Source organism: Leptonychotes weddellii, chromosome 5 (assembly GCF_054177405.1).
Source record: "Leptonychotes weddellii isolate Sample4059 chromosome 5, ASM5417740v2, whole genome shotgun sequence".
Lineage (NCBI taxonomy): Eukaryota > Metazoa > Chordata > Mammalia > Carnivora > Phocidae > Leptonychotes > Leptonychotes weddellii.
In genome coordinates, this window is record NC_138373.1 from 90,701,163 (window position 1) to 90,724,852 (window position 23,690).

General features: G+C 36.1%; 1 protein-coding gene across 2 annotated transcripts in view; it reads right to left on the bottom strand.

Annotated features, from left to right (window-relative positions):
* IPO8 (importin 8) overlaps nt 1-23,690 on the bottom strand; it is a 166,025-nt gene that overhangs the window by 13,555 nt on the left and 128,780 nt on the right. For both annotated transcript variants that reach the window (XM_081821417.1, XM_081821415.1), the window contains exons 2-13: nt 21,595-21,689; nt 20,329-20,423; nt 19,634-19,718; nt 16,164-16,298; nt 14,435-14,534; nt 11,668-11,744; nt 11,288-11,404; nt 10,760-10,849; nt 8,691-8,856; nt 7,544-7,704; nt 6,591-6,716; nt 2,840-2,906 (exon numbers count right to left, since the gene is read on the bottom strand). In XM_081821417.1, the coding sequence (XP_081677543.1) occupies nt 2,840-2,906; nt 6,591-6,716; nt 7,544-7,704; nt 8,691-8,856; nt 10,760-10,849; nt 11,288-11,404; nt 11,668-11,744; nt 14,435-14,534; nt 16,164-16,298; nt 19,634-19,718; nt 20,329-20,423; nt 21,595-21,648 (1,273 nt within the window). In that variant the 5' untranslated portion in view covers nt 21,649-21,689. The remainder of the gene's footprint in view (nt 1-2,839; nt 2,907-6,590; nt 6,717-7,543; nt 7,705-8,690; nt 8,857-10,759; nt 10,850-11,287; nt 11,405-11,667; nt 11,745-14,434; nt 14,535-16,163; nt 16,299-19,633; nt 19,719-20,328; nt 20,424-21,594; nt 21,690-23,690) is intronic.

The following is a 23,690-nucleotide window of genomic DNA, read 5'->3' on the forward strand; positions in this document are numbered from 1 at the left end:
CGTCTCATGTGCTCTCTCTCTCTCATTCTCTCTGTCTCAAATAAATAAATAAAATCTTAAAAAAATAAAAAAAAATAAACACACAATGAGAAAACACAATTCTCAATACAAAATTTTCAAATAATTCCTACCATGTCACTAAGCAAAAGTCTGTTAACTTCAAAGGTTTTTTTTTTTTTCTCTTATTTAAAAGGAACTAGGTACGCCTGGGTGGCTCAGTGGGTTAGGCGTCTGACTCTTGATTTCAGCTCAGGTCATTATCTCAGGGTCGTTAAGTTTTAGCCCCACATCGGGCTCTGCACTGAGCGTGGTGCCTGCTTAAGAGTCTCTCTCTCCCTCTCCCTCTGTCCCCCCACCTCCACTCGTGCACGCTCTCTCTCAAAAAATTTTAAAAATCTTTGAAAAATAAAAGGAACTCATATTCACCCTGGACATGCTTGGAGTTTTTTTCTGTAACATTATTTAAAACACTATATTCAAAAGCTAATAGATATTTGCCTTACCAAGAGCAAAATAAGATGGAAATCACAGATATTGGGAAATAATTTGTTACATAAGACAATCACTTGAAAAGCAGCATTATCTGAATATGAAATATCTGAAAGTTCTGTTTATCATCACCCCACACCTTGGATATGAAGAAAGGAGAGCAAATGCCTCTTCCTAACATGAAGCCTAAAGACAGAAAAAGGGCCCAAGATTTCCTTGCATACCCTTAAGAGCTTCAGCACGTATGCACGACCCAGCCACTCCGATGCTGAAGATCAGGCCTTTGAAACTTGACAGAGAAACTAGAAGGCGTGAAGCTATTGCAGATTATTTTTTGTGGCTGTACTAGAGTCTGGACTGTGGTGGGCAGTAGTGCAGGACCCCGTGTTGATAAAGGCAGCACTGGCCTCCTCGGCAGACCACTTCTAGGGCAACTAGAAGTGGGGCTCCAGCCAACTCCAGCCTCCCCACAGATTCAGTGAGCTACCAAACATCCTTCCGCTAAATTCCATTTACGCCTGAATGCAGCAGAAGTTATTTCAAGCATTCTCAACCAAGGAGACTGACTGTTAGGATACAATGGTTGTACTTTACTTTGACTTCCTGCGTAAGATAAAGCGGTTGAAGCAGTTAATAGCTAGCCCTGGCTTCTAATAATAAATGAAATTTTAGGAGTAAATGAGCAATGAAAACAGGCAATGGAAACAATGGAAACAATGGAAACGGGACAATGGAAAGAGACTAGACCATGGACACAAATGAAGTCAGGCTGCTGGGGTGGAGGTCCTGGAGTAAGAGAGTCAGCCCATATATATATATATATATTTTCTTATCTAAGATCCTATATAGCCAAATATTGGTTCAAAATGGGCCATTAACATTACAGCTAAAAACATAAGAAAGATCATCCATCACCGTAGGGCTAGGGATGGGGTATCAGACAGGCAACTGGAGCCATGGCTTTCTCCTCTACCCACTGCAGCCAAAAATAGGGCCATTTCCTTAACATCCTGATGTTGCAATTGCTCAAATCAAACAGCTGGGGGAGGTAGATTAGAAGGTTGGTATAAACTGGGCGCCTGGGTGGCTCAATTGGTTAAGCGACTGCCTTCGGCTCAGGTCATGATCCTGGAGTCCCGGGATCGAGTCCCGCATCGGGCTCCCTGCTTGGCAGGGAGTCTGCTTCTCCCTCTCCCACTCCCCGTTTGTGTTCCCTCTCTCGCTGTGTCTTTCTCTGTCAAATAAATAAATAAAATCTTTAAAAAAAAAAAAAAAAAAGGTTGGTATAAACTATTTCTCTTCGCCTTACTTCATGGTTTCACTCCTCAAGATTACTTTACTTTAAATTTAAATGGAGAATCTTCAGTTACAATCTCTTCCGTGAATAAGGGCATCAGTGAATATATTCTTTTTTTGCTTATCAGAATCTCTAGGGTGACAGTCCAGAAATGTCATTTTAAGTGGCTCCCGGTGATTCTTATGCACACCAAAGTTTGAGAACTACTGCTTTATAGCAATGATTTCAAAGGGAAGGAGGATGTACCTAGGCAGTGTACAAGATAATCCACTGAGAATGGAAAATAATGTATTACAACACTTTATATATATAGACATTTAATCCCATCCTTTTACATTTCTATTTTTATGGATGTAAATGTAATTTAGTAGCATGTATATTGCCTATAATATGCATTCAAATATTATTCACCTATATTAGAAGTACATGCTCAATTTTTTACTAATGGTATGAATGATAAAAAGTTTGGAGACAACCGCTCTTAAGCAGTCACATGCTTTTCTTCCACCTTTCTATCTGCACACTATAAAGGCTGCATCTCCCTCTTGCCCACATGACTTGGGGCTGCCACCTTTAAAATGCTTGGATACTATGGGAAAACAGTCTCCTCTACAAATTGCCATCAGTTTGCAACACCCTGATTCTATTAGTTACTCATTCTACTCAGAAGTCAGGCACTATAATATAACAGAACAACAATTATTTCATACTTCTGACAGGACACAGGTCTGTCATTTCACATTTTTCAATTCCAGATTAAAGTAACTCACCTGAACCTCATCCCAGTTCTTCCTTTCTAAAAATATAAAATTTAAAGTTCTCTGTCCTTTAAAAATTCCAAGACTAAAAATTCTTCATTGGATGTATTAAATTTTTCTCTAAATGAAAATATAAATATACAATACTAGAAAGTATATCCAAAAACAGAAGAAAGTGCAAGCTTCTCTTCCTCAAGTTGTCCATATTGTTGAATTTGAAGGGCTAAAAATGCACTTTAAGTTCACCAAATTAAAAAAATATCAGTTTACCTTTTTACTCTACCTTTGAACTTACCAATTACATGTTTCTGTAAAACAAGATCAATGATCCGTAGACAGATATTCTCTAACTGCTGAGTAACCTAAAGACAAATTTAAACATTTAGTTTAAAATTCATCATGATAACCCTTACTCTATAAATATTAGCCCAATAAAAATACCAACAGGACTTTTTTGAGAGGAGAAGTTGACAATTCTAAATTTCAAGTGAAAAATATAACCAAGAGGGCGCCTGGGTGGCTCAGTCGTTAAGTGTCTGCCTTCGGCTGGGGTCACGATCCCAGAGTCCTGGGATCAAGTACCACATCAGGCTCCCTGCTCAGCAGGAGTCCTGCTTCTCCCTCTCCCACTCCCCCTGCTTGTGTTCCTGCTCTCGCTCGCTCTCTCTCTCTGTCAAATAAATAAAAAAATAAAATATTTAAAAAAAAATATATATATATATATATAAAATGAAGAAATTCTGAAAAGTAAACTAATGATAAAAGTGGGAGTTAAATCTGTAATAAAATTACAAATTAAGTTAGTTCCTTAGCTCATATTTTATACCAAAATAAGTTCCTAATGAATGAAAGATTTCAATGTGAAAAGTTGGGTCATAAGAATACTAGAAGAAATGAAAAGAAGTTGTGTATAATCCTGAAGATGGAAAATGGCTCAAAGCACAGAAATCAGAAATAAATATATCAAGGCACTTGATTTCAAAAATTAATATCTGCATGGGGTAGGGGGAAATCAGAGATAAATGAAAAATGGAGGGAATTATTTTCAAATGGTACCACAAAGATCAAATTCCCTCCCATGAAATCAAATCAACAGAAAAAAAGGCAAAGGTTATGAAAAAGAAATATAAACAGACCTTAAGCTTTTAACAAGATGTTCACTCAAATACATGGTAAGAGTACAAATTCTAAGCCCCAGATTACCACTTTACACCTATCAGACTGGTAATGATCAAAAAGTACGTGGCTGGGAAGTGAGACACTGCTGTCCATTGATTTGGAAAGTGTAACTTGGCCAAGCTAGCAATATCTCTCAAGCTTACTCATAAATACATCCTTTGACCCAGCAATTCCACTTCAAGGACTTTGCTCTCCAGACATATTATTACCTGTGCAGATGACATGTAAAAGGCCACTCACTATAGCAATGTTTGCGATCAGTGTCAACCAAGATTCCATTTAACAAGGGACAGTTAAATTATATTCATTAATGAGGGACCGGTTGAATAAACTTGACATATTATATAAAGGAATATTATGCAACTACTAAAAATATTTAACTTAAGTGACTAAAATGGAAGGATCACCAACAGCAATTCAAAAATGGCAGATAAAAACTGTATGCTATCATTTTCATAAAAGAAAAATACACACACTCGGTTTTTTTGCTTAGCTATTACAATAGAAAAAAATCTCTGGAAGGAAAACCTTGTAGAGGACCTACCTCCAGAGAGAATTAGATCTGGGGAGCTGAGGGAGAAGGTGAATTTTCACTATCTTTTCACATCTTTTGGATTTTTCAACATACGTTATACTAAATATTTTTTAAGTAAGCAAAAATTAAACTCCATCATGGGTTACATTTTTCATCTGAGTCTCCTATTTCAAGTTTGGGGCATATTCTCTGAATATTCAGCTTTAAAGTACTGTCTTAAATAATCAACATATTTTGCCACCAGTAGGCATAGACACCAAGAACAGCTGCCAGTTGTAAATAACTGATATGCTTATTTATCACTGCATATCCCCGAAAACCAGCCCTGGAAAGAGACATATGTGCATCAACATTATTTGGAAGAATATACAATAAATGTTAACAACGACTGTTAAAAAAAAAAAAATAGAAAAAAATAAAGTTCCGTCTTAAAGTTCAAAGGATCCAAAAATCTCCCAGTTTAAAAATCTGTCAATATATTTAAAACCATTAAAGAAAAACTACATATGCATAAGCATCTGGTTTAGATTTCTAGTTTTGTTCTGCATATATTAAGTGTTTGTACATGTATTCATACACATGTGATTTTTCCTTTTAAGGAAAGATTCTTCTCAAAGTTTGCTTTTAATAAGTCAAAGTTCAAGATCACAGGACAGGCAGTCAGGAGACCAAGATTCCAGCCCTTGTTTTGCCTCTAATTATCTATGACCTTGGAAAAGCCACTTACTGAAGGCTTTCAGTTTTTGAGCTTTTTTTCATCTGTAGGTTAGGAAGCTGGATTTGATTAGTGCTTCTCAATTTTAAGCCGTGCCTCCTTTGACAATCACAGTAAGTTCACATGCTCTTTTACTTGTAATGCAAAATAAATTTAACATCAAGAGTAAAAAAATTAAAAGGAAAAGGTAAAATACTATTTTATTTTCAAACTGATCCTGCTGCTCATTTTACTCCTGCCCATCCTCCACACACACATATTCTGGAAAACTGGACTAGGGGATTTCTAAGGTCTCTCCAAATTTAAAATACAAGTTCTGCATATAAGGCGAAAGAATTATCCTTAAGTATACTTACTGTAATTTAATTTGGAACATCTCACTATTCTGAATGGCCCATACAGTTTTAACAAGGATACAAAAATAAAACAAAATAACGAATATGGAAGTAAAAATTCACATTCAGCCTTTTAGGTGAAGGAGGCCTGCCCAGGAAAAGAATATCAAACTGTAATCAGGGGCGCCTGGGTGGCTCAGTCGTTAAGCGTCTGCCTTCAGCTCAGGTCATGACCCCAGGACCCTGGGATCGAGCCCCGCATCAGGCTCCCTGCTCCGCAGGAAGCCTGCTTCTCCCTCTCCCATCCCCCTGCTTGTGTTCCCTCTCTCGCTTTCTGTCAAATAAATAAATAAAATATTTTAAAATTTAAAAAAAAATAATCTGGTGCTCTTCCATTGGTATGTGATAAACACAGGATAAATCAACAGCCACAGGGTTTAACAATGCTATTTAAAGAACCGGCACCTGCTTCCTAAGTCACACTGTTCAAAACAGGAGCTGCCACCATTGCCGAGCAAGTCAGCTTGAGCTCACAGAAATAACGAACTCAAATCTGATTTTTAAGGAGAGGCTATGTAATGCTTGGGGAGGAGAGAAGAATGTTTCAGGTAGAGATGAATGGATATATTATCAGAATAATCTGACTGCAAACCCAAAACTCTGTGGCTGTGAGCAAGTCTCTCAATACCACCTGAACTTGTTTTCCACTTCTGCACAGGGACACTACCATTTACTTGCTCTAGTGATCGCATAGTAACATTAGTATAATTCTATCAGCTAATAGAGGGGAAAGCACTTAATAACTGTCTACACAAATTCTTATCCCAATATTCTTCTGGAATTCAGTTTAGGAAAGATGATGTTTTAAGCTCTTCTTTCCTTCCATTCTCATGATGTTTCTTACATTCGAATTTTGTTCCATTATTTAATATCTGCCACTGTGATTGAATGGCTCTCTCTCTCTACCAAGAAGACCAGACTGTGGGTTCCACAAGGCAGAGCTCATGTCTTATTCAACTTGATATTCCCCAACAATCTAGTCTAGAACATAGCAGATGTGATAAACTAAATTCAGTTTAGTACAAAGGAATATACTATGTATCTTAAAACAATATGTAATATTCCCCCCTTCAACTATTTTAGTATGTTCCTTTAATATTTGAAGGTAATTTTTAAAATCTAGCAACATAACAAAATAGCAATTTTAAAGTCATGCCCATTGATCATGTAAATTTCAGTTAATGTTATTACAGTGACATAATAAAACATAAAGAAATCCCACCTCTTTATGATCTTCTACAACTGTCAAGATAGTATCAATAGTATGTAAAATTCCCATAGCCATTACTGTTTTGTCTTCAATTTCTTCATATTCATCACTTTGAAGAACTTTGCCAAATATCTCAGCCTATGAACATAACATACACATATTCAACAATCAGTACTGTTATACTTATCCCTCACTGTTGATATAAGTTAATAAAAAGGCAGGGGCACTCATCTAGATGTCAGCCTTGCTCAAACTTAAGTTACATACTTTACCGAGTTAATCAATGACAGAAACTGTATATTTAAAATATGGCCATTTTTTCCTTATCTAATCACTAGAGTGGAATATACATTAGTTATAACAATTAGATGGCTAAAACTTCCGGTTATCATTAAACAAATAAATCCAAAGTCTGGGAAAAAGTGAAATCTACCAATAGTCAAATGAAAAATTTGGTGAAAGGTAGAAGACAAAGTCAAGAAATCACCCAGAAAATGAAACAAAAAAGACAGACATGGAAGACAGGAGAAAAAAGGCAGAAAAATTAAAGACTTGGTCCTGACCCAATATTCCATATCAGAACTATAGAACAGGGGGAAGAAATGGTAGGGATAAATTAATCAAATAAGTAATTCAAGAAATTGCCCAAAACTGAAAGAGTTTCCAGATTCAAAGCTCAGAAAGTGAAAATTTAGAAGGCTCACATCAAAGCACATCATTATGAAATCTCAAAATATTACAGATGAAATGATCCCAATGTTATTAGATTTAAGTACAACTGACCACAGAAATTAACAACTGTCAGAATTACTAGAGCAAACATTTTTATATTAACATTTCAAAGGCTTATAAACTAAACTCCAAATTTTGGAATTTAATTTATTCAGATAAGTCAAGGCTTTTTATTTTTATTATTCAAGGCTGAATTTACTTTCAAACTAACATAAGACTTTGCCCATTCTTACCAAATGTTGGGTCATATCAACAGCAATTGAGGCTACTTCTTGACTATATTCGCATATCATCTTCTGGATAACATTAGTAACATCGTCATTTTCCGTCTCTCTAACAATGTGCAACAGCTCCTGCATGATAGGCCTCACGTGCGGCTTCATATATTCCTTAGCTAATGCAATAAAACAAACAAAATCAGTAAAAACTTAGGCATTCACAAGTGGTGAAAGGAATCAACTTGGTCACAAGGTAAAGTGGCACAGAGTAATAGATTCTTGGCAGATACTTGCTCTATGGTAAATAAGACACAAAGCTGTACCAAAATAATCTTTACCAATATATCCATTTCCTTTTAAGTAATTGGGGTATCAATCCTACACATGGGAAAGAACTGTCCTACCCAAAATGCCAAAAGCTTTCATTGAGAAATTCTAATTATACAAATGCTCTATCATCAGCATGACTCATAGGACATGATTATGTCATCAAGATACAAGTGTAAAAAAAATCATGTACATAAAAACTATGCCCAAGAGTGATGGGCACGTGCCCATTCCCCACCACATATCCCTGTACAATATCCACTGAAACACTGTTGAATAGAAGTAAACTAGGTTCATGTTCTTCATAAAACTGAATTTACCTTCAAGGGTTAACCTGAACTTTAAACAATAATCTTCTAAACAAACAAATGATTTATCTGTGTTATCACTCACTAGAAATACCACTTGCTACTTTCACAACTAGTAGAATCATAGAATCCTAGAATTGAAAGGACTCCTGAGGCCATCTAGTCCAAGCCCATGAATTTAAATATATGGCTATCTAACCCTTGACATATGGTGTGCCTTGCCCAAGCTGACACAGCAACCTAGTAGCACAATCAAAACTAGACACCAGGTCACTGGATTCCCAGTATACCCCAGTGCCCAACGATTACCAACTTATTTCCTAATCTAAAATTTTTCTGGAAACCAGAGAAGGAGAAGAATAAAATTCTATAAAATTCTGAGGGGACAAAGGCTCAGAAATCTAAACCCTGCACCTTAAGACACAGAGAATCATCCTTATTAGGGAAGGAAGTAAAGAAACTATTTGAGAAGACTATGTCAAAAATAAAAATAGAATAAACCTCCTAAAAGGTATTTTTGGCTTTACCTTGTGTCTGGTTAGAAATTAATGACTGGAGAGCAAGGGCAGCTTCAACTTTGACAGGCATCTCCTTATCTTCAATCAGGCTCTTCTTTGCCAATTCAACTGCATTTCTTAGATTGAGCTCATTATGAAACTTCAAAGAACTGAATGCATGAAGTACCCAACAGGACTATGTTAGAAAAAGAAATTAAGTATGGAACTATTAGGATTATGGCATTCCATAATAAAGTCATGCATAAAGGAACTTCTTACTAAGTAAAATATAGTTAACTCTACCAAGTACTGTTTGTTTTGGGAGGGTAGCATATTAGCCTTGGTTGCTAACTTCTGGATTTCCCATTTTTTTTATTTAAAAAGGCAGTTTTGGGGGCACCTGGGTGGCTCAGTTGTTAGGCGTCTGCTTTCGGCTCGGGTTGTGATCCCAGAGTCCTAGGATCGAGCCCCACATTGGGCTCCCTGCTCAGCAGGAAGCCTGCTTCTCCCTCTCCCATTCCCCCTGCTTGTGTTCCCTCTCTCGCTGTGTCTCTCTCTGGCAAATAAATAAATAAATAAAATCTTAAAAAAAAAAAAAAAAGGCAGTTTTGTAACTTCTAAATAATCTATATGAATTTTTCACAAGGAAAAAATGGAACCAAATTGAAGTGTCTCTGAAAAAAGAAATCCTGTTCAAGCTTAATAAATACTATGATTCATAACTAATTTGTTATTTAGTTATATGTAAGAGCTACTACAAACCATTGTTTGACTTTCATTTGCTGGCCTTCACATCAAACAAATGAAACATTATTTTCCCTTACTAGCATCAGGACTTAGCAAGGTTCCTTTTTTTTTTTTTTTTTGCTCATATAAGGTATGAAGAATTTTTTTTTTTTAAGATTTTTTATTTATTTATTTGGCAGAGAGAGACACAGCGATAGAGGGAACCCAAGCAGGGGCAGTGGGAGAGGGAGAAGCAGGCCTCCCGCTGAGCAGGGAGCCCGATGCAGGGCTCGATCCCAGGACCCTGGGATCATGACCTGAGCTGAAGGCAGACGCTTAACGACTGAGCCACCCAGGTGCCCCTGAGCTATGAAGAATTTTAAACCTTCTAGAGGTTACCAAATTTTAAACTATTAGACCACAGAATCATATTATTACTTTAATTCTCTATGTACATACAACACTATTACCGGTAATTTGAATCGCCACAGACTTTTTAGCAAGAGAGTTACAATTCATAGAGCCTGTCAAAAACAACAGCCTACCTATAAAAATACTTGTACGCCCTCTGCACCTCTCATCTGCATGTGCCCAAATACTTCCCCAGTGAACACTGCCTTCTGTTTATAAAATGCTTTTGTGTGTAAGACATTGTTAACATATGTTCTTCATAGCAAGACATTCTTTGTGTTGATGTAGTTATAAAGATAAATACTAGGCTCTTGAATTAATGTTCTATTTTTATTTCTCCATAAAAGATATTGATTTCAGAAGTAATATACACTTAGAACATGAATAAGTTTAAATGGATTATTATTTTCTAAGGCGTATATAGCAACCTAATATACAATTTATACTAATCAAGTTTTTAGCCAAACTAGAATTTCATGCTGTTTTAGACACTGAAAATTAATCAGTTTATGAATTTACATTATATTATTGCTGTAACATTATCCCCCTCCCTGCACGTGTTATAAATGCAGCAAGTTAAGGCTAGGGTGAACATTTAAAGCAGCTGGAATTAAAATCTGTAAATCCCTTATTTACTAGTTTGTTTTTTATTAGCTTGGGTGACCATAAGGGACATTCTAATTGACTTCATTTTATCCCAGTATATGGTAAAAGGTCAATTTATCCAAAAACATTTAGTTCAATAATTATCTTACCAATGAAAATTTTTTTAAGTTTATTTTTTTTTAATAATCTCTACACCCAGTTTGGGGCTCAAACTCACAATCCCCATGTGACCCCAACATCAAGTCGCATGCTTTTCTGACTGAGCTAGCCGGGCGCCCCTCAAATGAACACTTTAAGATACATAATGGAAAAAAAAAAAAAAAAAAAGATACATAATGGAAATATGGAAAACTTACTCTAGCTCGAAGATAGCCCAGGTTAGACAACAGTAACGGAAATACATGGTTCTGCAGCAACAACTCCATTTGGTCCTTGAATAAACTCTTCTGTAAGGAAGCAGAAATGAAGTTTCAACTTAGTGATGCCTTGTTCATATATAAAAATCAAAACTAATACAGTATGTTTATCATGACTTATGCTTAATATATTTCTATGTACAATTTTATAAAATTATTTGACCTACATATTGTATATTTTTAAACAAGACAGAAACAGTACCTTACATGTAATTTGATACTGATCGATTTTTGTAGCAATAAATAACACTAGTCATTTTGTACCCTTTTTTCATATGGCAACAGTTTCACACTGAAAAACTGACACAAGTGAAATTTTCTTTTTAATTAAAGAAACAGGTGACAGAAAAAAGGATGTTTACAGTCAACTCAATTATGCAGAAGCAGTCACAGGTTTTAAATTATTCACAACTTTCATATTCTCTCATTTGCCTGTGCTTAAGTAAATTATATTATGAGTAGCCTGACCTTCAATAAAATATCAGCCAGGGAGCCAATCACATGCAGGGCTCCATCTTTCTTCCTTGGGTTAAAGTTCGGGTCTGTTAGGATCTGATAACAAAATGCCATCATTTTGGGCAACACCTAGAGAAACAGAAGAATCCATTTTAGTCTATGTGAGCTTTCACTGCCTTACTACTACAGTATTAAGTATGATACACAAATTTTCAAAAGTAAAGCCATTTTATTGTGTTTTATCAAGCAATTATAATTAAGAAAACAACCCTTTTCCCTAACTAGGACAGGAAAACATTCAAGTGATAGATTATAATGAATAATATAATTTTTTAAATAGTAGGGGTATAACTAATGTTTCAATTTTGGACTTAAAAAGAATAACTGTATACCTCTTTTCTTTTCTTTGCAGCAGTATACAAGAGAGTCTGGGCTGCTGTGGTGGGAGAAGCATAATCTTCAAAAATATCTAGGATTTTAAGAGGTTAAACCACATTAGCACAAATACAATTACTTATTATAGATTTTGAACCCGACTGACCACTATTCCTAAACAAAAAAATAAAACTGCCCATATACGACACTGGTTTACAGATAAAAAGGTGAAGGATATATCATCAGTGCTCCCATGCACAACAATTATTTATCAAACTCTATATGTTGTCCTTTTAAACAATCATATTAAAGAGAACAATATATATTAGGCATATCTGTTTCACTGAGGACAAAAATTTATTTAGTGCTTACTATGTGCCAGGCACTGCTCAAGGCTCTAGAGATACAAAGAACAAACAAAAAGGGTTCTCACAGAAATCACAAGGTGAGAGAAAGAAACAGATTATACACATACACACACATACACACATAATAGGTATGATAGGGTAAGGAGAAAGAAAGTGACGTCATATAGAGTGCTGGTTTAAATACGGTGTCAGGGAGAGCCTCTTTAATTCTCTGTTGGGGTAACACTTAAGCAGAAATTGAATGAAGGAGGGAGAAAACTCTACATGGAAATCTAAAGAAAGCTCTCCAAACAAAGGAAACCACACATGTAAAAGCCTTGGGGGACTACTAGGCCAGGGTTTGGCTCTGTCAACAGGTAGATTCAGCAGGTGTTCAGTGAGTATTTATTGAATATACACCTATTTAAAACACACCACTGAACATCGTGAAAATTTTCACAAATTTCAGAACAGGCAGATATTTGAAAAGTATCTCATATGTCCATATTTAAATAGAAAAATAAAACCAAATCTAAGTCTTTGCCAAAATATAAAATACAAATGTAATAATACTAATAACTAACACGTATTGAGTGCCAGACACTATACTCATGAGATGACCTACTGTGCCCAGAACTTACTCTTTGGCAGGCACTATGCTAAGATTTGACAAGCATCTATATTCTACTCTAAGCAGTTAAAGAACATAGTATACATGTATTAACCGACTTAATCCTCCCAACACTATTAATATTGCTGATTTTATAGCTGAAAACAGTGCATCTCAGAGACTAAGTAGCTTGCCCACAGTCACACAATGAGTAAGGGACCAAGACAGAATTGCACCCACACTGTCTTAACATCAAGAGCCTGCGCTCTCATAGTTTCTACCAAATCTAAAAACATTATTAATGTCAATGCATTTAGATTAAGAATACTTCATTCATATAAATAATTGTAAATGACAAAAATATAAAAAGAAAACTACATAATTGTGTAACTGTTCTTCCCTATAGTTATCCAAAAGTAAAATATACATATCAAATAGTAGGCACTTATCCTAGTCCACAAAAGAAAATGATTTTTTTCAAAAAAGCACTTCAGTCTTGAATTATCCATATTCTCTTTTAATCAATAAAATGTAAATTCTGTCAATCAACACTCACAACTCTTTATTATTATATTTCTAAAAACTGAGATACTATCCTATTTGACATAAAGAGTAAGTGAAATAATGGTAGCTTTCTGAACACTAAACAAATACTCTGGTCGTTACAAAAACACACAGGTATTATAGACAAACTAAACACTAAAAGAATACCTTGAAAATAGAAGAAAGACTGGCTAATCATTCCACTCCCAGGAAAACAAAGGCATTAGGAAGGGGAAATAATAAATCATGCATACATAAAATGATTTTCAAAAGGAAACAGTAGAACGGAGGGATAAGTCAGATGTGTAAATATTGTTTCTCCTTCATTTGCTTCTCCGGTACTTTGTCTCCAAGAGAAGAGGCACTCCCTCGGTTACTGAATCAAATGATACCAAATACAAAGCACTGTAAAAGCAACATAACCCAATCATCTAGCATCTCTCCCAGCAGGCTTAACTCAAGTAGCCGGAGACACCTGGCGCAACAAGGGAAAAGCACTGCGTTCTCACTATCTCCAACGTGCGGGGGGGCAGTGCTAGTTTTATCGATTATTTATTCTAACGTTTATGGAAGGCAGACTAGAGCCAAGCACTAGTAGAGGAATGGAGAGGTGGAGAAGGGATGGAGAATGCAAAATAAAGCAAGTAAACAAGATAAAGTCCCTGCCCTCAAAAAGCACTAAGTTGCAGGAGAAAGAGGTACACAAGTAACATTCTGCTATGTGAAGTGCCTGAGTGTTCCAAGAAGCAATTAGTTTAAACCAAGGATAAAAGGGAATGAACTCAAGCGACCTACACAGTTCAGGAACTTCCAGAAAGATCCAAGTGAAAAGCTTCCTCCAGAGAACAGGGTCACACAGTGATATTCTCACTCTCTTGTGGAATACTTAGCCACTAAGATTAAGAGGCATACTAAATTGGGATGCTCCCAAAATATGCAGAAATCCAAATAATCTCCCAGACAACGAACAACCCAATCTACAAATGGGTACCCCAAAAGGTAGAGAAAGGGATGGTCCCTCCAGATCAGCATCACAACAGTAGACAGTTCCATGACTGCTTCAGCACCCCTAAGAGGGATGAACAAGACGGCTTTCCAACATCAAAATGCTAAGGCCTCAAGTCCATTGGCTCAATAGAACATCAAACTCTCATGAGTTTCAGAGTTTATCAGGCAATGCAGAACTTTGGGAACTTAACAAATAAAATCGGCTTAAAAATATAAATTTAGTTATATTACTCTACATATCCAGGAACTGATGAGGAATAAAATCATCTTGATTACCAAATTTCATTCTTATGTACTCATATGGATCTTCTTGCCACAGCTCTTCATCCTCATCTTTATAACACATCACAGAAAAAATCACATCTTCAGAGATATTCTGAGAAAAAACAAAACAAAATAACAAATGGCTATGGGCTATTCAAATTTGGGAAATATTAATAACGTATTTACTGACAGCCTTTATGATGTTAGTTTTCCAGACTGTTATATTAATCTTTGTGGTAAGCTTGCACTGGCTGAGGGGAAAACAGGAAAGCAAGAGCCTGGGGGAGCAGGGGAGAAAGAGTTAAACTTAAGATTGCTTTTAAACAATAACTGATTAGAAGTATAGTGAAAGAGATGAATGGAAATGCTATTCTTTGAAGCAACAGCGGCGATAATAAAGTTTTACTAACAAATCAATATTAAACACACCTTAATTCTTTAAGAAAGAAAAATAAATATCAAGCCAAGGTTATATTTACTATTGTGTTTCTCATTGTAAACATTTTTATATTTCCATTTTGGCCCTAAATGTCAATGTACCAGCAATATTAAAATTTCTTTTCCTCTTCCATTTTCAAAAAAATTTCCTACTCTAGAAATGTAGATTTCAGGTGGGGAAAAAAAGAAATCATATCTAATAGCCTCTATGTACTCTGCTGCTAAAGCTCTACTAAGCCCGTTTGTGCTTTAACAACTACATATGTAAAAACAGGATCATCTCTTCTCACTTATTCCAAATTAAATTCTAGGAGAAAAAATTCAACTGAGGGACTGGACTTTTCTTATTCCTACATTACAGCAATGTAAAAAAATAAGGCGAAAGGCAATAAGAAAAGAAATCCACTCTTAATTTGTAACAACATAGTATATAAAATGAAATCGGTATCTTTATTAGTTGCAAAGAAACTATCACTATTTGATCAAGGGGATTAGACAAATACTATTAAGATGTCCACAGAAACAATACAAAATATATTACATTTATAAGACCAGTAATAAGGTAACACTAAACAAATTCTATCCTGAACACCAAAGGCAAAGTAAAAGAATTTATTTTCCTTTTTAGATATTATCATAGAGATTATAGAATTTAAGAATTCTTAGTTTGAGAGAGAAAAAAATTCAGTTCCTAGCATCTTTGAATTATCCAAAATTATCTATATGCAAATGAGAATTCATTTATTAATGGCCAATAATTTTTCATTCTCATTTGTTCTTTAATTAAACAATGATGCTGAATTCTATCTTTAAGTAAACAACTGATTTAACAGAAAACTTCAAATTTAATCCCCAAAGAGAGATAAAAACTTTGTTAGCTCATACCTACAAAAGAAAATGACCTTGTTTCATTTCCTGCAAAATAATACTACCTTAGTAGAGTCTTGGTGACTCTTTTCAAAATGTTATCACATAAAATACCAATTTGAGCCTAGCAACCTTTAGATAAGAAGGACAGAAAAATATTACCTGACTGAACAGAAAAGAAACTGAGGCTAAATGAGACTCCAAGCAAGACCAAGTGAATCCAGGTCTTACAACTCATTAAACTTGAAGGCCTCACTCTTCTCAAATACTTAAATTCCCAAGCCTGTCATATCAGATATAAGACTGCATGCATTTGAAATTATTCATGGCAATAAAAATATATTAAATATATAATATAGGATTAGTAACCTACTTTGTCTGGAGAACCTAGCTTAACCAGAGAAAAATCTTGGGAGAGCTACTCCCTGACACTAACCTGTATGTGTGGCTTCATCTGCTTCCAGGTGACAGAATGAACAATCCCTTGATTAAGATAGTTGAATGCTTGCTGAAGAACACGGGGGGCTACATACTCTTTCTGTCTATACTGGTCTAAAATTTTTAGTAGTACCTACAGGAAAAGAGGGAAAAAAAGTTCAGGAGAACATAAATAATTTTAAGGTTAAGGGGAGGGGCATTTTAGATATGACATAAAACCCACAATCCACAGAGATTAAAAAAAAAAACAGATTCTGGGGGAAATCAACATTTTGTGAGAATACTCAAGGACAGGGCCGCCTGGGTGGCTCAGTCGTTAAGCGTCTGCCTTCGGCTCAGGTCATGATCCCAGGGTCCTGGATCGAGTCCCGCATCGGGCTCCCAGCTCGGAGGGGAGCCTGCTTCTCCCTCTCCCTCTGCCTGCCTCTCTGCCTACTTGTGCTATCTCTCTGTCGAATAAATAAATAAAATCTTTAAAAAAAAAAGAAAGAAAACTCTAGGACAGTTTTAATTATTAGATAGGTTCATGTTATATTGAATTCAAGGGTGTCTCACTGTAGTTTCCAGCCATTTGTCCCACTTCTAACCTAGGGAACTACTCAGAATAAGTCTACACTCTATTCCATGTAACTGAGCTCTTCAAATAAGTTAAGACTCCTATTAAAATAAATAGTAACAGACTTCACTAAGTGAAAATTGAAAACAACCACAAAGCAAGAGACACCATAAACAGATTGTAATATTTGATAAAGTTGAATTTCAAATTGGAAGAGGAGTGGTTAAGTTATCCAAAAAATAGTATCAGGACAACAAATCAGCTCTACGAAAAAAAAGAAGTAAGTCGGCTCCCTAACTCAACTCCATATCAAAATTAATTCCAGATGGGGAGCTATTTCAGCAAGGTCAACAAAAAAATGAAAGCATAGGATGTCTAGAAGAAAATATTAAAGGAGCGCCTGGGTGGCTCAGTCAGTTAAGCGTCTGCCTTCGGCTCAGGTCCTGATCCCAGGGTCCCACATCGGGCTCCCGGCTTGGTGGGGAGCCTGCTTCTCCCTCTGCCCCTCCCCCTGCTTATGCTCTCTCTCTCTCTCAAATAAATAAATAAAATCTTAAAAAAAAAAAAAGGGGGGGGCACACCTGGGTGGCTCAGTTAAACGTCTGCCTTTGGCTCAGGTCATGATCCTGGAGTCCCGGGATCGAGTCCCACATTGGGCCTCCTGCTCAGTGGGGAGTATGCTTCTCCCTCTGACCCGCCCCCCTCTCATGTGCTCTCTCTCTCTCTCTCAAATAAATAAATAAAACCTTTAAAAATAAAAATAAAGAAAATAGAAAATATTGAATTTTATTTTGTAATCTCAGACCACAGAAAGTCTTTATAAACATAACACAAAACTGAAGTTATTTTTTAAGTCTTATTTAAAAAAAAAAAAATTATTTATGAGGAAGGAACCATGCCCAAAGCAGCTGCGACTGTCCCAAGGATCCTCCATCAGAGGTAGCACTACAACAAAGTCCAAATCTTCCAATTCCTGGTCCCAGAGCATGTCATTATAGCAAGCTTAAAACTGAACTGCTGAATAAATAAAGAGTTCTTTCAAAACATGTACAGAATTTATATACTCAGAATGAATTCAGTTCAAGTTATGTAAAATTCAGGTTCATCAAAGTTGTCAGAAGTCCCACCATCACTTAGATGCCCTTTCTGCGAGGCAAGCTACAGGTGGATGGTATTGCACACGATTCTTCCTAAGCCGGCCGTGGCTTCTACAAGGTGGAGGTGGTGGGAGAGGAAACAACAGTGAAGGGGAGAACAGTTTTTCATAAGAAAACAATTTTTAAATACTAGGAATATATACCTGAAGTAACCAAGGTACAAACAGTTTATGACATGGATGAAAGGCCATGAAATCTGAAAGTGTATGTATGTACAACATATATATGTTTAGGTGGCACTGGAAAAACTGGGCTGAGCACAAAGAGGGCATCAACTTCAGGATGCTTGTAACAGCAGTGGAAACAGCAGAAGACAGAGCTGACCCACTTCCTGATTATCCTAGTTTCCACAGAATGGCTGAACAGGTCATCTTATTCACTAATTTTCATTAGTTCATTAAAGATCATTATTCTAATTTTCCCTACAGACTGCCTTACGGACCAACAAAATAACTTGTGAGAAAATTACAACCATAGTTTCCTGAATTGTTGCGAGGTACTTTTTTAGAAATGATCATCCATAAAAGGAAGTATTCCATCTATGATGACAGCACTGAAGTATTTAACTTGATATCACTGACAATAAAGAAGACTAATATGCACAGATTTATAAAAATCTGGAAACACCCTCTATATCATTAATGGCTTTTACCATGTTTGATTAATCTTTGCTTCCTCACTGTGGTTTTGACACAGCCAGGGCTGGAATAGTTATTAAACTTCATTTGTTGAAATATAAAGAAAAATGTGACTTAAATGGCAATACAGGTCAACCAATCTTCACACTCAAATGTCCTTTGTAGGTTGTAAGTATTAATACCAACTTGGATTATTTCCCAAGAACTAATTTTCACCGTACAGAATGGTTCCCAAACTTCCACAAAAATGTGTAAGTTCTCAGCTGAAGGTCTTAACTTCTGAGCTCCAACCCTCTTGAAACAGATCAATTCATTACATAAATCTTCTGATATAAAAGCTCAGAACAAAGAGGTGAGGATCAAAGGAATAGAGAAAAAGAAACCCATAAGAGGTCAGAGAGTTAACAGAAGAACCCAATCTAAGCACCGGTCACTGTGACATGAGTATCAACAAGCTTAAAAGGTTTGAGTCTAGGGCGCCTGGGTGGCTCAGTTGGTTAGGCGACTGCCTTCGGCTCAGGTCATGATCCTGGAGTCCCAGGATCGAGTCCCGCATCGGGCTCCCTGCTCGGCAGGGAGTCTGCTTTGCCCTCTGACCCTATCCCCTCTCATGTGTTCTCTCTCATTCTCTCTCTCTCAAAATAAATAAATAAAATCTTAAAAAAAAAAAAAAAAGGTTTGAGTCTAGCATCTAGGAGTTTGGAAGGACACTTCTTGTGGAAGCTACCCTAGGACATTTGGTTTTAAAACTGATTGCACTGTATTAGATTCCCAGAGCTGCCATTTCAACCCTATTAATATATAATGTATTAATATGTTCATAATCTACTTTTAAATGGATAGAAAGGACTTAACTTTCTTTTTTTTTTTAAGATTTTATTTATTTATTTGAGAGAGAGAGAGTGCAAGAGAGCGCACAAGTCGGGGGAGAGGGGCAGAGAGAGAAAGAGAAGCAGACTCCCTGCTGAGCAGGGAGCCCGATAGGGGCTCAATCCGGGGACTCCAGGAGCATGACCTGAGCCAAAGGCAGACGCTTAACTGACTGCAACACCGAGGTGCCCCAACTTAACTACTTTCAATAATAAGCATTTCCATTTAAAAAGCATACATTTATTACCTGCTGAATTCCCACCGCATAGGTTTTCAAAAAGAATTCAGAAAATTCAAAGTATTCTTTTGTGACATTTCCTGGGCTTCCATATCTTAAAATACAAAGAGAAAATGTTTTAAAACAAAGCATGCTCACTAGTTTAAATACAGTCCCTTGCTGAAAGATCTATTTGGGCAGAAAACTAACACTTTCCCCTTTTCCACAAGCCCCAAGATGAAATCATGATGAGCTTGTACTTAGGTTCCGGGCCATACTTAAAATTTCAGACAGAGGCTTCCACCTACTTAACCAAGAGTTTCTAAAGGGCACATATTACAAATAAAAATGTTATATCTGACTTTTTTTTAATAAATGTTTCTATAATTCAATTTGAGTAATTTTCCTATGGAGCTGAGTAGCCATGCACCTTCTTGTACAATTCCTACATATTTCCAATGAGCTAAACAATGTCATGTCTCCATTTTTTTCTCACAGAAGAACAGAAAGATCCAGAGAAGACTGTCCACATCATTATGATCTCAAAGCCAACATACAGTTAAGCCTACCTTAAAAAGGAGGGTGACTTTTTTTTTTTTTTTACCCCACTATGGCTTTTAAAGACAAATAATGATCTACTGTGGAGCATCAAGAGACCCATCCAGTTTTATTATATCCAATGCTGAGGTATTGATCATAAGATCGTAAATCTAATAAACAATTACCGTTCGAAGAGACGAGCTACAATATGCAGTGCCCATTTCTTACACTTCCACCAGACTAGTTCCGGTCTATCATCCTCATCAATCTGCAGAGTCTCCTAAGAGGACAGAAACACCCAGATTAAATTTCTGAATAAAAAGGTTTATGCAAACAACAAAGGCAGAATAAATCTTGTTATAGATTAAATAATACTAAATGTGAGTTTAGATTGCAAATGCAGATTCCTACTTACAGATTGCTACATAGGAATTAAATAAGCAAAGCAAATTTCAACCAACTAATGCTGTTGTTCACATTTATCTCCTATCTTCAAAAGGCCCAAATAAGTGGAAAACAAAATACAAAACACCATGTCCCTTGAGGAAGCTCTGGGACGACAGAAAGGTTTTATATCCTGATCTGAGTAATAGTAACACAGGTGTGTGTTTGTCAAAATTCACTGATCTGTTCCCTAAGTTCTGTGCATTTTGTATATAAAGTAAACCTCAGTATAATTTGTCCCAATGTACGGAAGAAAGAATACTGCACATTTGAAGACAAGCTTAAATTTAAAAATATGTACTTTAATTTAGTTATTTTGAGTAATTATTGAGTTAATTTGATAAGTGACATATAGCATCATTGTTATTACAGATAAAAACGAGACACCATCTTTCACCTATCAAACTGGCAAACTTAAGAATAAGTCCCTACTTATTAAAGTATAAGCCAGGGCAATGTTTCTGGAGAGCACTTTACAAGATTTGTCAAAGCCCTAAACACTTCTAGGAGTTTATCCAAAGAAAATAATCATGTATATGCATAAAAATTTAACTACATCCTTATAGTTACACTAACACCCTAAAGCCACCTAAATGTCCAGCAAATGAAACACTCCATACAAATGACAGTTTAAAAACATTCGTAATCATAAAAAATATTTATAAGAGATTTTAAGTGAAAATTTCAAAACAGGACCTGAATATTTTTATATTTAATATATAAATTTTTATAAATGAAATGTGGCTATATATAGACCCAGAGGAAAAAAAAGGCCAAAAGAATAAATACCAAGTTTTAAAAATGGTTTTTATCATCTTTAGTAAGATTAAATATAGTTATTTTATTAATTTTGCTTATCTGAACTTTATAAAAATGAGTATGTATTACTATTTTTATTACAATAGTAATTTTTTTCCAAATAGCAAGCCAGGATAATAAATCAGTCTACCATAAAAATCCCAAACCCAAGTTTTCCCAATTTTTCTCAACAAGAAGTCCTTTCTTACAGGAGGAACCGTCCTGTCAATAATAGTTCGAAAGATCTCCATCCACGCAGTCATGGTTTGGTTATTCACTAGTTGAAGAGGCAATGCATACTGAAAACAGAAGAACATCATCATCAAACAATAATTCCTCCTCTCTAAAAAAGCCAGCAATTTCATCTATATTCAAAGGTTCAAATAAATGAAATGGCTAACATTTGACCATGAAAATAGTAATCTCATATGGCTTAACCTAAAATTTAACTTAAAATAGATCTATAAACATATGCAAATAAATTAAAATTTTGAAAATCTAGGGATATGTGAAATATGCATGCCATGAACTGTTTTCTCTGGGCTACTTGTTTAAATAAAAAAAACTTCAATACAGTAAAGTTTCATTTATTCAGCATGAGATTCTAGAAAAGTGATTTTTACCATTTACCCCTTTGTGTGTCAAGATTTTCATTGTAACCACTTTTTTCCCAGCTTTATTGAGATACCACTGACATAACATTGTGTGAGCATAAGATATGCAATGTGATAATCTGATACACACACACACACACACACGTATATATAGTGAAACGATTACTAAAATAAGGTCAACACCTCCCATAATTACCCTTTTTTTATAGTGAGAACTCATTTTAACCACTTTAATGAAAATCTTCACCTCATAAACATTTTCTTCAGTTACTCTCTCTACACTGCAGCATCACACAACTACTGTTATCACTATGGGTCTCCCGTGCTACACCATGAGTTCCACTCCTGTAAGACGCAGTGCCTCTGCGTCCATGCGTTCCAAAACCTGCTACATGCTAAGGACATAATGACAAGTAAGAGGCACAGTCTCTGTCCTCACCAAGCTTACACACTAGTTGGGGAAAACACATATATGAACAAGGAATTACAATATGGTATGATACACAACACAGACAAAAACAGTACAATATTGTTAAAGGCACACGTAAGAGGATCACCTCATCCAGGCTGGCGTGGTGGTATCAGGGACATCTTTCTAGAAGTTACACACAAGCTGAGACCTGGAGAAAGAGCACGAACTGGCCAGCCATAAAGGACAAGAGTGCTCCAGACAGAATTTCAGAGGCTCAGAAAGAGAGAGGACATGACCTATTCATGAAGCTGAAGGAATTCCAGTATGGCCGGAGTGTAAAGTACACAGGTAAGAATGGTAAAAGATAAGGTAGAGAGATGAGGGCTATAGGCTATGTTAAGAAGTTCCCAGTTGCAGTGCAATGGGCTTGAGATAGGGAGCAGAGGAGGGACAGATTCTGGGTTAATGGGTGAGTGACAAGGAGTTCACTTCTGGACAAACTGAATTCTGAAGTATATATGGAACATCTATGTGCCCTGTACACAATAAACATTTAATAAATGCTACTTAGACAAAGTCAATTGTGTCATTTTTTTTTTTTTAAAGATTTTATTTATTCATTTGAGACACAGAGATACAGAGAGAGAGCAAGCATGAGCAGGGGGAGAGGCAGAGAGAGAGGGAGAAGCAGATTCCCCACTGAGCAGGGAGCCAGATGTGGGGCTCGATCCCAGGACCCTGCCTCGATCATGACCTGAGCCAAAGGCAGACGCTTAACCATCTGAGCCACCCAGGTGCCCCTGTATCATGCTTTTTAAAATGAACTCTTCTGCCTCTTCCTAAATTACCAGACATTAACTTTTTACTTACGCTATTATTGTATCGTGCCTCTTAAAGCTGCCTAAATTTTTGCTTCCAGGATTCCCAGAGGGAGCATATTACTTTGGTAGCATATAATAGATCACCAAAACGATTAAAAATGTTGAGGTTCTGCACTGGTTTTTTAGGTTTGTAGCAGCATTTGTTGAGAGAAAACATTTTAGATTTTGCCCTCGTAGGAAATCAAACAGAGGTGGAGGCTTTAGGAAAATTATTTCATGAGCCTCTGTCTCACTTCCTGATTCCTACTATGCTTCTCCTGATGGGAAGGGGAAGTCTAGCCTCTGTATAAATGGGATATTACTATATCTAATTGCCAAACATCTCACTGAATAAAAAATGTTTATGCCTCTGAGTGATTGTCCTGAGGAAAAATTCTGAACACTGCTTTAATAAAAAG